The sequence below is a fragment of the Oryctolagus cuniculus genome, chromosome 4 (assembly GCF_051225735.1).
Source record: "Oryctolagus cuniculus isolate XC-2025 breed Fujian yellow rabbit chromosome 4, ASM5122573v1, whole genome shotgun sequence".
NCBI classification, from domain to species: domain Eukaryota; kingdom Metazoa; phylum Chordata; class Mammalia; order Lagomorpha; family Leporidae; genus Oryctolagus; species Oryctolagus cuniculus.
This window is the reverse complement of record NC_142870.1, coordinates 533,475-548,806: the sequence shown is the minus strand read 5'-3', so window position 1 is coordinate 548,806 and position 15,332 is coordinate 533,475. Positions and strand designations below refer to the sequence as shown.

The 15,332-nt window shown below is 49.7% G+C and overlaps 1 protein-coding gene across 14 annotated transcripts in view; it reads left to right on the top strand.

The window, feature by feature from the left end:
* Positions 1 to 67: 67 nt before the first annotated feature.
* Positions 68 to 15,332, top strand: part of PCNT (pericentrin) — a 160,909-nt gene continuing 145,644 nt past the window's right edge. For 13 of the 14 annotated variants that reach the window (XR_016232182.1, XR_016232183.1, XM_008267246.5 and 10 more), the window contains exons 1-3: positions 68 to 331; positions 1,926 to 2,132; positions 11,004 to 11,183. Coding sequence is in view for 12 of the 14 variants with exons in the window: in XM_008267246.5 (XP_008265468.3) it covers positions 275 to 331; positions 1,926 to 2,132; positions 11,004 to 11,183 (444 nt within the window). In the remaining 2 variants the exon portion in view is untranslated. Of the gene's footprint in view, positions 332 to 871; positions 1,076 to 1,925; positions 2,133 to 11,003; positions 11,184 to 15,332 lie in introns of those variants that run through there. The other variant, XM_089330410.1, reaches the window with a different exon arrangement.

The window sequence follows — 15,332 nt, the reverse complement described above, 5'->3', positions numbered from 1 at the left end:
CACGTCAGCGCACCAATCGCAGCCCGGCGAGCAGCAGGGGCGGAGCCTCCCCCGGGCCGCTCCTCCTTGACTGCGCGTGCGCGAAAGCGGGAACGCGGGGTCCTCATTGGCGACGCAGCGGGGCGGGCCGACGGCGGGGCGGGCCCACAGTGCGTGACAGTTGTCGCTGGGGGAGGGCGAGCCCTGGCGCGGGGGAGGGAGTGTCAATAGAGCGAAGTCGGCGCCGTGTCTACACCGCCAGCTCCGGGCGACTCGTGAAGACTCCAAGAGGGAGATGGAAGAGGATGAGCAAGAGCAGCGGCGCCGAAAGGTGGAGGCTGGGAGAGCGAAGGTAAACGGCAGCACGCCTCTCCTCCCGCTGCCCCAGCGTGAAGTCTCCGGGGCAGGCTCCGGTGCTTGCCGCCGCCCTCTGCCAGGAGCGGACGCGGTTAGGCGTGGAGCCACCGCCAGGCCTTGCCTTTCCCGCCGTCTCCACTGGAAGTTTTCTCCTGACCGCCGCCATCTTGAATCCGCCGCCCTCTGCGCGGGCCCGCCCCCACTGCGGCTGTAGCCAATCCGCGGCCGGGACGGGAGCGCCTGGCGGGTAGGCGGGGGGAGGCGGGGCTGCGCCTGCGCTCTGGTGTTCTGCCGACCCCGCCCCGTTTCCCGGGAGACGTGATGGCGTTCTCCGGGGCGCTGCGCGCCTTTGCCCGTGTGAGCGGCGCGTGCGGCCCCGGGCGCTCCGCCCACTCGCGGGTTTTTACCTGGGGTCGCCTGGGGCCTGGCCCGGCGCACATTGGCGCTCTCCGTGCGGGTGTCACCTGCGCGAGCGGGACCCGCCTGAGGAAGCGTTCGGGGCTGGTTCTCTCGGTGCGGGGCAGTGACAGGGACCGCAGAACCGGGTCCTCACTTGGCTTCCTTTGGCGGGGTGTCCGGACGGCCTGAGGCAGGCTGCTCGCCAGGATGCGAAAATGAGCCGGAGCCCAGAGCTTCCGCATGTGTTCCCCGAGGTCCGCAAAGAGCCAGCGTGCTCCTAGGAGCCTGGGAAGTCATGAGTCCAAGGCCTGTGGCGGGGGCCGCGTCCGTGCTTCAGAAAGTGAGGGAGGGCACGTGGGGAATAAAGCTGGGGTTGGCTTTGGAGGCAGTGTTCAGCCTTGATGTGGTTTTTTCCAAAAGTAAATGACCCGGTGTCCATGAAATGTGCACTTACGGTCCAAGTTATCATGCGAGGAACACGGGCCCCCTGTTGTTGGACCTCATGCCCTTTGCGTGAGGCGGTGGGTGACCACGTACGAAAGCTCTCAGAGTTGAGGGGCTGAGCAGAGCTGGGCTGTATCTTCTGACGGACGACATTCTGTGGAGGTCCCTGGTGCTTTGGTGAGCTGTGTCATGAAAAATAGAACATCTGATTCCGTAAAGGAAGATGTTAGATTGACCTGGCTTAATTAATTTTTTGCTATTTTGGTAGCTTGTCTCAGATTCTATGGCTAGGAAGTTTTGGCTGGAATATATATTTCCTCGGTTGGGGGAAAAGGGCAAGAAGGGAGCGATTTAGCTTTTTGTAATTTTGAACCTAAAACATGCCTTGATTAGTCTATCCGGCCTTTAAATAGAGTTAAGGTTAAAAATCCTAATTTTCTCCTAAACCGCTAAGGGTCAGAAAAGCGATTCTGCCAGTCAGCTCTATTGTTTCTTTTGCCTGGATATAGGCATCCTCAATGTCCTCATTACTAGACTCTTTGTAGATAATTCTGAACTTAATGCTGGAGTCGTAGATACTAATGAAGGCAGCGTTTGTGGGAGAGTGATCTTATTGGCCAGGTGTGGCTGCGTGGACCGAGTCAGCGCTAGAGCCTCATGTTCCCCTCGAGTCTGTTGACTTTGTGGTTCTGTTATTTTTTTCTCACTTACCTTTGCCTTTACTACTTCTCCACGTTCTTGCGCAGCTTGCTCACTTCCGACAGAGAAAAACAAAAGGTGACTGTGCGCATTCGAAGAAAAAGACGGCGAAGAGGAAGGGCTCGGCTGTCCATGCGCCTGTCCAGGAGGAGAGCCCGGTAGCCGCTGAGGACAGTGGACTCTTTGGAGTGAGGGACGTGTACAACACATGCTGCGAAACCCCTGACGGGGCGACAGGGGCGTTTGCGGCTGAGGTAGGTTTCCTCAGCGTTGTGTTTTCACAGTTTGCTCTTTTTGTCATTGCTAGTGTAACTTACCAAAAGTAGACTTTGGTCTGCTTTTCCCTTTCAAAGGTGGGAAAGAGAGTTTGTTTTAGTTTACAAAAGGTGAGTAAATTTTAATAATGGTTTTACTGTTTTTAAGTATTTTGTCTTTATTATATGAATTTAAGAAATTTTGAATTGATACCTAAATAAGATAGTGTTAATTTCAGTGGTTGTTTTAGTTAGGGCAAGTTTTATAAGTGTGACTTGTGTTGGTGTGTTGCGGTTGCGTGGGAGGTTGTCATCTGTGGTGTGTGTATCAACCCCTTTAACATGAGTTTCTTTGGACACTTAGAGTACTTCTTCATCTACTCTCATATGTACCGGCCTGTTATCTTTGTCCTTTACCTTCTTACTGAAGGTGATGAGATGGGAAGAGTTGTAGGTGTCATAGAAATGCGGTATTTCTGGAGGAGGCTGGCTGACTGGCTGGCTAAGGCCTTGTGAGCAGCCTGGGTGAGCCCCTGGGGGCAGGTGCAGCAGGTGAGTGGCTGTTGAGGGTGCTGCAGGTACTGTCTCTCATGGCTCCCCTGGCTCTCCAGATCTGCCCTTAGGTGGAATCTCCCTGGGATGGTTTCTCGTGTGGATTATAAGTGAGTTGCCTTGAATCTTGAGTGTCCCTGCTCTGTGCAACAGGGTGGGTGTTGGTTTAGGTCTTTGCTAGGATGAGCTGGAAAATACAAATTTACAGAACTTGGAATAGAATTTTGAGGGCAGAATTTGGCTCAGTCATGATGTGTCTGGCCTGCCTTATTCATAAAAGATTAATTGTCACCAGCATGTAAAACTTGTGATAGTCTCCCTACAAATGTGGAATTTTACTTCTTTTTTTTTTTTTTTTTTTTTTTTTTACTTTTTTGACAGGCAGAGTGGACAGTGAGAGAGAGAGAGACAGAGAGAAAGGTCTTCCTTTGCCGTTGGTTCACCCTCCAATGGCCGCCGTGGCCGGCGCACTCCGCTGATCCGATGGCAGGAGCCAGGTGCTTCTCCTGGTCTCCCGTGGGGTGCAGGGCCCAAGGACTTGGGCCATCCTCCACTGCACTCCCGGGCCACAGCAGAGAGCTGGCCTGGAAGAGGGGCAACCGGGACAGGATCCGGTGCCCCGACCAGGACTAGAACCCGGTGTGCTGGCGCCGCAAGGCGGAGGATTAGCCTAGTGAGCTGCGGCGCCAGCCTGGAATTTTACTTCTTTAAAAAATTTTAAGACCTTGCTGTGGTGCTCCCATGGATTCCCTGAGGCCAAGCCTGCTGTGTTGCTGTGGATTCATTCTGAGAGGAGGAGAATGGTGTGGGCAAGAGGCACGGAATCATGACACAGACACCAGGAGGGAGTCAGGTGAAAGCGGGCCAGAGACCAGCAGCCTGCAGACTCGTCTATTTCAGTTGGTGCAGCAGCTTATATAGCTGAGGCAGCCAATCCGGTTAAGGGGTGGTTTATGCCGTAATCAATCACTGCCTGCTGCCAGGCAGGCTCCTTTGCTAGGTGGGTTCCAAAGCCATTTTCTGAGTAACTGATGCTCGCTCCCCAGTGCCATCTTGGCACGGCCTTCTCATTCTACCACATTGCTGTGCTCAGTTCACCAACTCTCAGCTCCCTGTCCTCCCACAGGCCTGAGGTCAGTTTTTACTTGTCAATTGTTGTTCTCTCATTGTTTCTCTCAGAGGAAAGCAGCAGTTCTCAGAAACCATGTCTCAGTGACGCTGAGGAAATGAAAGCTCTGTTAAGGAGCACAGTATTTACTGCTAGTGATTTTTCTTTGTGTGTTTCCAGCCTAGAGTCTTTGAGGAGAAAGTTTCATTTTGTATTATTAACATTTATTACTTTTTTATTTTATTTTGTTTTTTATTTATTTGAAAGGCAGAGTAACAGAAAGAGAAGGAGAAACAGAGAGAAAAATCTTCCATCTGGTGTTTAACTCCCCAGATGGCCGCAAATGGCTGGGGGTTGGCCAGACTGAAACCAGGAGCCAGGAGCTTCCTCCAGGTCTCCCAAGTGGGGCATGGGCATAGGCACTTGGCCGTCTTCCACTGCTTTCCCAGGCATGTTTGCAGAGAGCTGGATCAGAAATGGAGCAGCTGGGACTCGAATCGGTGCCCATATGAGATGCTGATGCTGCAGCTGATGCTGTGTAACCTGTTACGCCACAGTACCAGCCCTCAACATTTATTACTTTATTTTAAAAAAATATTTATTTATTTATTTGAAAGAGTGATATAGAGAGGGAGGAGAGAGACATAGATCTTCCATGTGCTAGTTCATTCCCCCAAAGGCCACAATGGCTGGGGCAGGTCTAGGCCAAAGCCAGGAACTCCATCCGGGTCTCTTATGTGGGTGACAGGAATCCAAGCACTTTGACCATCATCCCGGCATATTAGCAGATTACTGGAATGGAGGGGGGCAGCTGAGACGGAAAGGCGCTCTGGTATGGGATGCTGGTGGTGCAAACAGTGGCTTAACCCACTGTGCTACAACACCAGCACCTCTTACAGTTTTTTTTTTTTTTAACTTTCATATAAGAGACACCTTTTTTAAATTTTAAATGAGTATTTTTATCATTTTTACCTTTGATTTTGAAATAATGTCAGAAAAGATGTATGAAAATAGCAGAGTTCCTGGGTACCCTTTGCCAGCTTTCTGAAATGTTAAAGTCTTACTTAATTTTATTATAACTATCAGAATTAGTTTAACAGTGAAACAATGCTATGAGCTAGTAACTGGTAAACTTTCAGATTTTACTCTTTGTTCCACTAATAGCCCTTTTCTGGTTTAGGATGCTGTGTTGCATTTCTGTGTTGTGTGTCCTTTGCTTCCAGTCTGAGTCTGAGACAGATAGTCTCTCAGTCTTTTTTTTTGCCTTTTTTTTTATTAAGGCTTTGGGGGACCAAGCCTTTCTTTTTTTATTTATTTTTATTTATTTATTTTTTTTGACAGGCGGAGTTAGACAGAGAGAGAGAGAGAGACAGAGAGAAAGGTCTTCCTTTTCCATTGGTTCACCCCCCAAGTGGCCGCTACGGCTGGCGCGTTGCGGCCCTTGCGCTGCGCTGAACCGAGGCTAGGAGCTAGGTGCTTTCTCCTGGTCTCTCATGCGGGTACGGGGCCCAAGGACCTGGGCCATCCTCCACTGCCTTCCCGGGCCACAGCATTGAGCTGGCTGGGAAGAGGGGCAACCGGGACAGAATCCGGTGCCCCGACCAGGACTAGAACCCGGGGTGCTGACACCGCAGGCGGAGGATTAGCCTAGTGAGCTGCAGCACTGGCCATGCCTTTTTTTTTTAAATTTAATAAATGACACGCCGGCACACCGGGCTCACTAGGCTAATCCTCTGCCTTACGGCACCCTGCACCCTATGGGAGACCAGGAGAAGCACCTGGCTCCTGCCTTTGGATCAGCGGGATGCGCTGGCCGCAACACGCAGGCCACGGCAGCCATTGGAGGGTGAAGCAACAGCAAAAGGAAGACCTTTCTCTCGGTCTCTCTCTCTCACTGTCCACTCTGCCTGTCAAAAAATAAAATAAAAATTTATTAAATGACAAGTAGAGAGGAGAGGAACAGACGCACAGAGAGAGCTCCCATTGGATGGTTTACTTCCCAAGTGCATGAAACAGCTGGGGCTGGGCTAGGCCAAAGCCAGGAGCTAAGAACTCAATCCATGTCTCCCAGGTGGGTGGTGGGGACCCAACTACTTTAGCCATCACCATTGACTCCTATGACCCCTAGGGTACACATTAGCAGGAAGCTGCAATCAGAGATGGAGCCAGGACTAAAAAAACCAGATACTCTGATTTGGGATTCTGGTTTTTTAACCACTAAGCCAAGTGGTTGCCACCTCCTTCATCATGATGCTTGTTTTTTTACTTTAAATATTTATTTGAAAGGTAGAGTGACAGGTTGAGGGAAAGGAAGAGACATTTTTCCATCTTCTGCTTCACTTCTCAGATGGCCACAATAGGCAAGACTGGTCCTGGCCAAAGCTGGGAGACAGAAACTCCATCTAGGTCTTTCATGTGGGTGGTGGAGGCCCAAGTATTTGGACATCTTCTGTTGCCTTCCCAAGTACATTAGCAGGAGGCTGGATTGGAAGTAGAGCAGCAGGAACTGGAACCAGCGCTCATACGGGATTCCAGGGTCACAGCAGCAACTTAACCTGCTGTGCTACAACACAGGCCCCAATTTTCTTTTAAAGATTTATTTATTTTTTAAAAAGATTTATTTATTTATTTGAAAGAGTAACTTAAAGGGAGAGTCAGAGAGGGAGGTCTTCCATCTACTTGTTTACTCTTCCAATGCCTGCAGCCGCCTACTTGTTTATTTTTCTAATGCCTGCAGCCGCCAGGCCAAAGCTAGGAGCCAGGAACTCCATTTGGGTCTCTTAAATGTGTGGTAGGAACCAAGAACGTCAGCCATCCCTTGCTGCTTCCTATATTGTGTACTAACAGGTAGCTGGATTGGAAGCTTGGCGCAGCTGGGACTCAGATTGGCAGCTGGGCATGTGGACATCCCAACAGTGGCTTTATCTGTTGTGCCACAATGGCTCAATGCTCCTGTGACACTTTTTAAAAACTAGCTAGTTATTTTGTAGAGATCATGTTAGTTTGGTTTGTGGATATTTCCTCATGATTAAATTCACATCATTTTGGGGCCGGCGCTGTGGCACAGCGGGTTAAAGCCCTGGCCTGAAGTGCTTGCATCCCATATGGGTGCTGGTTCTAGTCCCGGCTGCTCCTCTTCCGATCCAGCTCTCTGCTATGGTCTGGGAAAGTGGTGGAGGATGGTCCACGTCCTTGGGCCCCTGCACCCACGTGGGACACCTGGAAGAAGCTCCTGGCTCCTGGCTTCAGATCAGCGCAGCTCCGGCTGTTGTGGTCATTTGGGGAGTGAACCAGCGCATGGAAGACCTCTCTCTCTGTCTCTACCTCTCTCTGTAACTCTGTCTTACAAATAAATAAAAAATAAATCTTAAAAAAAATAACTAAATAAAAATTCACATCATTTCTTTTGGCAAAGAATGCTGTAGAAGTGATGACGTTTTCTGTTCAGTGCTTTACTTGAGGGCCCCTCGTGGTGATATTTGACACAGCTCTTAACAGACGATGCTAACTTTATGTCTTAATTACGGTTATGCCTGCCAGGTTCCTTCCTGATAGAAAGTTTGGTTTTCCTTTTGTAGTTAACAAACACAATATGTAGACTTAGAATTCTGCAAAAATCTCATTTCTCATCGTATTTTCTTCCATCAGTTTTAGCTTTCATTTCTTGCCTGAATAATTATTACGGTTGTGTTCACCAAGTGATGACTTTTTATTTCTATCATTCTAGCCACATAAATTAATTGGCATGCTACTGTAAGGAAAAGCTATTGCTTCTCTCCAGTTTATTCAGTTATTATACTGTGGTCTCATACTGGACTCAGTGTGGCATTCCTTTTCTTCTGTTGGTTTTACTCCATCATATCAATGTTTATTTTGTTGCTGAAATACATAGATTTGGCCGTTGAGAGCTCCTTTGAGTTGGCTTGTATATCCTTTTAGTGTGCCTCAGTTGTTTTTGAAGACCTCCTTACTTCCTGGAACCAAGATTTTCCAGGTTTATTTTGTCCTTTCCTGGCTGTGGCCTTGGAATCAACCATTTGTTTAAGAAGCTCTGATTCTTTTTTGTGAAGAATGGTGTTAAGAAGACAAGATCTGGCCGGTGCCGTGGCTCACTAGGCTAATCCTCCGCCTGTGGCGCTGGCACCCCGGGTTCTAGTCCCGATCGGGGCACCGGATTCTGTCCCCGTTGCCCCTCTTCCAGGCCAGCTCTCTGCTATGGCCAGGGAGTGCAGTGGAGGATGGCCCAAGCGCTTGGGCCCTGCACCTACATGGGAGACCAGGAGAAGCACCTGGCTCCTGGCTTCGGATCAGTGTGGTGCGCCGGCCGCGGCGGCCATTGGAGGGTGAACCAACGGCAAAAGGAAGACCTTTCTCTCTGTCTCTCTCTCTCTCACTGTCCACTCTGCCTGTCAAAAAGAAAAAAAAAAGACAAAAAAAAAAACCAAGATCTGAGTTCTATGTGTGCTTGTCTCAAATGTTAGCACCCACAAGGTCCATTTACTTGGGGTGTCGACAAGTAATCAGTCTCAAGCAACAACTGCTAAAGGAAAGCTCTGTTTAGTTGTGACAAGTAAAGGAGACGGTGGGAAGGTACGGTTTCCTAGAGACACTGCCTCCTGGAGAAGCCGTCTGCCAGAGCTGCTGTAGCGAGGGCTGTGGGAGCAGTAGTGGAAGCAGCAGAGACCTTCCTTCATTGTGTCCCGAGACCTGACCTGGACTGAGCCCTTGCAGCTTGTGTTTGGTGCACGATAAGCTTTTCTGATACATGCTCTCACAAACAAACCAGGCAGTAAATTCTTTGAGATTCCCTGCCTTGTTCTGTTTCTTTTTTTAAATTTTTTAAAAGATTTTTATTTATTTTTATTTATTTTAGAGGTAGAGTTACAGACAGAGAAAGGGAGAGACAGAGAGAAAGGTCTTCCTTCCCTTGGTTCACTCCCCAGATGGCTGCAATGGCTGGAGCTGTGCCGATCTGAAGCCAGGAGCCAGGAGCTTCTTCCAGGTCTCCCGTGCGGGTGCAGGGACCCAGGGGCTTGGGCCATCCTCCACTGCTTTCCCAGGCCATTAGCAGAGAGCTGGACTGGAAGAGGAGCAGCTGGGACCAGAACCGGTGCCCACATGGGATGCCGGTGCTGCAGGCCGAGGATTAACGTACCGCACCGTGGCGCTGGCCCCTGCCTTGTTCTATTTTTTTTTTTTTTTTAATTTTTTTTGACAGGCAGAGTGGACAGTGCGAGAGAGAGACAGAGAGAAAGGTCTTCCTTTGCCGTTGGTTCACCCTCCAATGGCCGCCGCGGCCAGCGCGCTGCGGCCGGCACACCGCGCTGATCCGATGGCAGGAGCCAGGAGCCAGGTGCTTTTCCTGGTCTCCCATGGGGTGCAGGGCCCAAGCACCTGGGCCATCCTCCACTGCACTCCCTGGCCACAGCAGAGGGCTGGCCTGGAAGAGGGGCAACCGGGACAGAATCTGGCGCCCCAACCGGGACTAGAACCCGGTGTGCCGGCGCCGCTAGGCGGAGGATTAGCCTAGTGAGCCGCGGCGCCGGCCGCTGCCTTGTTCTAATACTCCCTTTTTGCAACAGTTCTGCACTCATGGTTATATTGCTGGGGTGTCTTTGTTTCTAAGCTATTTGAATAGACAGAGCTAGTAAATACATATTCACATACGTGTTATCTATTTCTTTGTTTATTTGCATGAATATAAAAGCAATGAGTTTACACTGATACTTTTAATTCTAAGCCAATAACGGAATTCATTTTAGCTTTCCCACTTTTCTTATTTTGAACTCCTTTTAATGATAGAAACATGGCTGTCTTAATAATACTTATTTGGACATTACTTAAATACAAACTAATTTCAAAATTTCTAGCCCACACCCCTGTAAAAAACAAATTTACTAACAAGTAAAATATTTGTGTATAGTTTTTTGTTTTTTGTCTTTATTTTTAATGTTTATGGGAGTGAGTATTGTAGTGCAATGGATTAAAACGCTGCTTGTGACACCCACATCCCATATTGAAGTGACTGGGATTGAGTCTTGCCTCTGCCTCTGCCTCCCACCCAGCTTCCTGCTAATGTGCCTGGGAGGTAGGAGATGTTGGCTTAGGTAATGAGTCCCTGCCACCCATGCGGAGACATGAATGGAGTTCCTGATTACCTGGCTTTGCCTGGTGCATCCTAGGCAGACCTCATCCTCATGAGGTCTCAGGCATGTACAGAATGAACCAGTGACAAAAGACCTGTCTCTTTGTCACTTTGCATTTCAAATAAATAAAAAATGAAATAAACATTAAAAAATTGCTCATGTGAAAACAAAATTGTTTAACATATTTACTTGAAAGGCAGAGAGGCAGAAAGAAATGAGCATGAGGACACTTCAGTTCATTGGAGTACTTCGATCCAGTGGTTCACTCCCTAAATGCCTGCAATAGCTGGAACTGGGCCTGGCTGAATCCAGGAGCCAGAAACCTCATCTGGTCTCCGTTATAGGTGGTAGGGACTCAAGTCCTTGAGCCATCATCTGATGCTTCTCAGGATATGCATTAGCAGGGAGCTGGTTCTGGGACTTGAACCTGGCACTCCAATATGGAATGTGGACATTCCAAGTGGTGATTTAACCTGCTGTCCTCTCCCATGGAAGTTTAATACCATAGATGTATTTTCATCTGTTTACATCCTACATAAAATTATGTTAAGAATGACTAGACATTTTTAACTGTAAGCTGAGGAAAGCTATTAATGAGAACCTGAACACATGTTTACATAAAAGTGAACTTAAGGGGCATGACAGAAACTTGCTCCAGTTAGCCTCCTGGAGGCTGGAAGTCCAAGACCAGTGCCTCAGCAGGGCTGGTTTCTGCTGAGGCCTCTCCCTGCTCACAAACGGCTGCCTTCACTGTGTTCTCTCCCATGGTGTCTCTTCCTGCTCTTGCAAGTTTGGGGCCCACCCTTATGACCCTGTCTAACCTTAATTACCTCCCAGAGGCCATGTCTCCAGATGCAGTCACAGTGGCTGTGAAGGTACCAGTGAACATTGGTGCAGATATTCAGTCCATGTTAGGCATCCACAGTAGGAGGGCAGGTGTGGTGGTTCTGAAAGTTGTGTTTAGAGAAAGGTATTGAAGTTTGACTTGAGAGGAGGCAGGAACGGGATGAAAGGATCTTTGAGTTTTGAGAGTGTAAGTAAAATAATTACTTTTTTCTTTTAAAGGACAGAATATATTTGCCTGTGGATCAGAATCAGCTTGAAATTAAGAATGCCCAGGCCAGAATAACTGAATTGGAAGCAAAACTTCTGAGTAGGCAAGAAACTATTGATAGACTTGGTCTGGAAGTGAAGGACCTGCAGGATCAACTGGCACAGCGTTCTGGATCTGTTCCTTGCCAGCAGGTTTGTTGTTAACTCACAGATATCTGATTTATTCAGAGAAAATGTTGATTTTTCAAGTAAAATGTGAAGGCTGGGATCACCTTCTGAGTTACATGGTTTGTTTGGGTATGTCTGAGTTTGTACTTTTCCCTCCTCTTGCTAGTAGTGATTATGCCATTTTATTTATTAAAGTTTTTTTTATTTGACAGTTAGAGTTAGACAGTGAGAGAGAGAGACAGAGAAAAAGGTTTTCCCTCTGTTGGTTCACCCCCCAAATGGGCGCCACGGCTGGTGCTGCGCTGATCCCAAGCCAGGAGCCAGGTGCTTCCTCCTGGTCTCCCACGTGGGTGCAGGGGCCCAAGCACTTGGGCCATCCTCTGCTGCCCTCCCGGGCCACAGCAGAGAGCTGGACCGGAAGAGGAGCAACAGGGACTAGAACCCGGGGCCCATATGGGATGCTGGCGCCGCAGGCGGAGGATTAACAAAGTGAGCCACAGCGCCGGCCTAAAGATTTTTTTTTTTTTTTTTTTTGACAGGCAGAGTGGACAGTGAGAGAGAGAGACAGAGAGAAAGGTCTTCCTTTGCCGTTGGTTCACCCTCCAATGGCCGCCGCGGCCAGCGCGCTGCGGCCGGTGCACCGCGCTGATCCGATGGCAGGAGCCAGGAGCCAGGTGCTTTTCCTGGTCTCCCATGGGGTGCAGGGCCCAAGCACCTGGGCCATCCTCCACTGCACTCCCTGGCCACAGCAGAGAGCTGGCCTGGAAGAGGGGCAACCGGGACAGAATCCGGCTCCCCGACCGGGACTAGAACCTGGTGTGCTGGCGCCGCTAGGCGGAGGATTAGCCTAGTGAGCCGCGGCGCCGGCCCTAAAGATTTTTTTTTTTTTTTTTGACAGGCAGAGTGGACAGTGAGAGAGAGAGACAGAGAGAAAGGTCTTCCTTTGCCGTTGGTTCACCCTCCAATGGCCGCCGCGGCCGGCGCGCTGCGGCCGGCGCACCGCGCTGATCCGATGGCAGGAGCCAGGAGCCAGGTGCTTTTCCTGGTCTCCCATGGGGTGCAGGGCCCAAGCACCTGGGCCATCCTCCACTGCACTCCCTGGCCACAGCAGAGGGCTGGCCTGGAAGAGGGGCAACCGGGACAGAATCCGGCGCCCCGACCGGGACTAGAACCCGGTGTGCCGGCGCCGCTAGGCGGAGGATTAGCCTAGTGAGCCGCGGCGCCGGCCAAGATTTTTTTATTTAGGGGCCGCCTGCAGTGCCGGCATCCCATATGGGCACTGGTTCGAGTCCTGGTTGCTCCACTTCCGATCCAGCTCTCTGTTATGGCCTGGGAAAGCAGTAGAAGATGGCCCAAGTCCTTGGGCCCCTGCACCTGCATGGGAGATCCTTGCTCCTGGCTTTGGATCAGCTCAGCTCCAGCTATTGTGGTCAACTGGGGAGTGAACCAGTGGATGGAAGGCCTCTCTGTCTCTCCTTCTGTCTCTCTGTAACTGTGACTTTCAAATAAATAAATACATAAATAAATAAATCTTTTTTTAAGGATTTATTTATTTAAAAGAGTTATCAAGAGGGTGTGAGACAGGTTCATTCCCTAGATGGCTGGGGTTGGGCCAAGCTGAAGCCAGGAGCCTGGAATTCCATCCTAGTCTGCCTTGTGGGTGGCAGGGTCCCAAAGACTTTGGCCATCTTCTCTTGCTTTTCCAGGTTCGTTAGGAGGGAGGTGGATCAGATGTGGAGCAGCTGGGACTCAAAACTGGTGCTCATATGGGATGCTGGTATGGTAGAAGGCAGCTTAACCTCACTGAGTCATGCCAGCCCCGTGTACTGTCTATTTAAAGATGAGGACAAGATGAAGGTATCTGCTTAATTGAGTAGATCATGAAAGAAACATTAAAGGTGGAGAAACAAGACCACACCCAGCACAATAGTTGGGATTCCTTGGGCTGTCTGTGCTAGGCGTCTGTGTTGGGGGTTCAGGTCCAGCAGGGCTAGTGGGACGTGAATGTGCTGATTCCTGGGAAGGCCCTCTGGACCTGGGTGAAGGTCTGGACATGGGTGACGGTGGTGCGTGGCGAGGAGCGCAGTGCCTAGAGTCCTCTACCTGCAGCTCTCATTCCCTTGTTAGTGGGGGAATGGCTGCTGTGCCCATTGCTCTGATTTTCTCAGATTATGGAAGTGTAGTGAATTCTAAATTGGCTGAATGGGTTGATGGGACAGAGGGACCAGTAGTGCAGAACTTTCCCTTGTTGATTTTGGAGTCAGTTATAGTTTGGGTAGGTTTGCCTTTCTCCTCAGCTCAGCTCAGTCTAACACTGAAATAAAATTGCATTTTGTGCCTGCTAGTGGGGGTTGGGCTAGAGGGAGCTGGGCAGACGGGGCTGTAATGAGTCAGATTACTGTGTTGTTAGTGGGCAGACTGGGTCAGATTACTGTGTTGTTAGTGTCACTTCAGAATGCCAGGTGTCTGAAAGGAAGCTCAGAGAGGGGCTTGCGCTGTGGCACAGAGTGAGCTCCCATTTCTTGTGACGCTGGCATCTCATGTTGGAGCACTGGTTTGAATCCCAGCTGTTTTCTTGCACTCCAGCTTCTTGCTGATGTGTTTGAGAAAGGAGCAGAAAATGGCTCAAGTGCTTGGGCCCCTGCCACCCACATAGGACACTTGGGTGGAGTTCCTGGACAGTCCTGGCCTTTGCAGCCATTGGGGATTAAACACTCTCTGTCACTCCTGCTTTCAGATAAATAAAATAAAAAGAGATCTTCCATCCACTGGTTCACTCCCTAAATGACCACAATGGCCAGGGCTAGGCCAGGCCAGAGCCAGGAGCCTGGAACCCTGTCCTGGTCTCCCACATAGGTGGCAGGGTTCCAGCTGCTTGGGCCATCTTCCATTGCTTTCTCAAGCAATGAGAAATTAGCAGTTAGCTAATTAGCAATTAGCTGATTTCTCAGGCAGTTATCAGGGAGCTGGATTGGAAGTGGAGCAGCTGGGACTTGAACCTATGTGCATATGGGATGCTGATGTCACAGGTGGCAGCTTAAATCTGTTCCACAACACCCACTGTCGCTCCCCGTCTTCGTGGAGGAACGACACAGGACCCTGCGCTGTTCTTTCGTCTGCTCGGCCCTCCCCGGGTTTGCTGCTGGTTCTTCCCGGGTTGGCTACCGTCCCTTCCACCTCCATGGAAGGGCGGTTCCCCCTGCCACCTTCCCCACTTCCGCGGGGGAGCGGCACACCGCCGGCCGGCTCTCTCGGGGGCTGCACAGGTGTTTCCTCAGATGGATGTTCCCCTTAGATGTTCCTGGTGCGTGTTGTCTCTCTCCTCCTTTATAGTCCTCTTCCACCAATCCCAACTCTGCTACCCACAAGCCGAGTACGCTGCTCTCCTCCAATCAGGAGCAGGTCCTACAGTTTATTGATTGAACTGGAGGCAGCTGCGTAGAAGTTGTTTCTCCCTTCTCAGCGCCATATTGTGGGAGAGCAGATGTATAGAATAAGTCTTAATTCCAGTAACAGTCTAGTCCGGGTTGCTCCCCACACCCACCCCCTAAAATAAATTTCAAAAGAAAACAACTCGAGTGATCCATTCCTTTATGGTACAAATGTTCATGTTATTTTCTATTCAGGTATCCATTGCTTGGTAGGATACTAGGCAGTGATATGTATGATAGGGTGATAAATCTTGTTTTTCCTTTGATAATAAAAAGGAATGGAATAATTGCATTTTTATTTGAAGATTGTTTATTTGAAAGGCAGGGTGACAGAGGGAGGCACAGAGATCTTCCATCCACTGATTGACTCCTCAAATGCCTGCAGTAAGCCATGGGGATTCCAGGCTGAAGCCAGGATTCAGGAGTTCTGTCTGGGCATCTACTGCCCACCAAGTGTGGTAGCCGGCAGCTGGATTGGAAGCATTGAAGAGTTAGGACTTAACCAGGCAGCCTGATAGGGGATGTGGGCTTCCCAAATGGCAGATTAACCTGCTGCACCGTAATACCAGCCCCTCCATTTTCATTTAGAATAATCATGACTTGTTATGACTTGTTTTTACTCCCCTCTCCCCTTTTTTAAGATTTATTTATTCATTTGAAAGAGTTAGAGAGAGAGAGATTGCATTCTCTGATTCACTCCCCTGATAGGTGTAAGGGTTGGGACTGGGCCAGTCCAAAACCA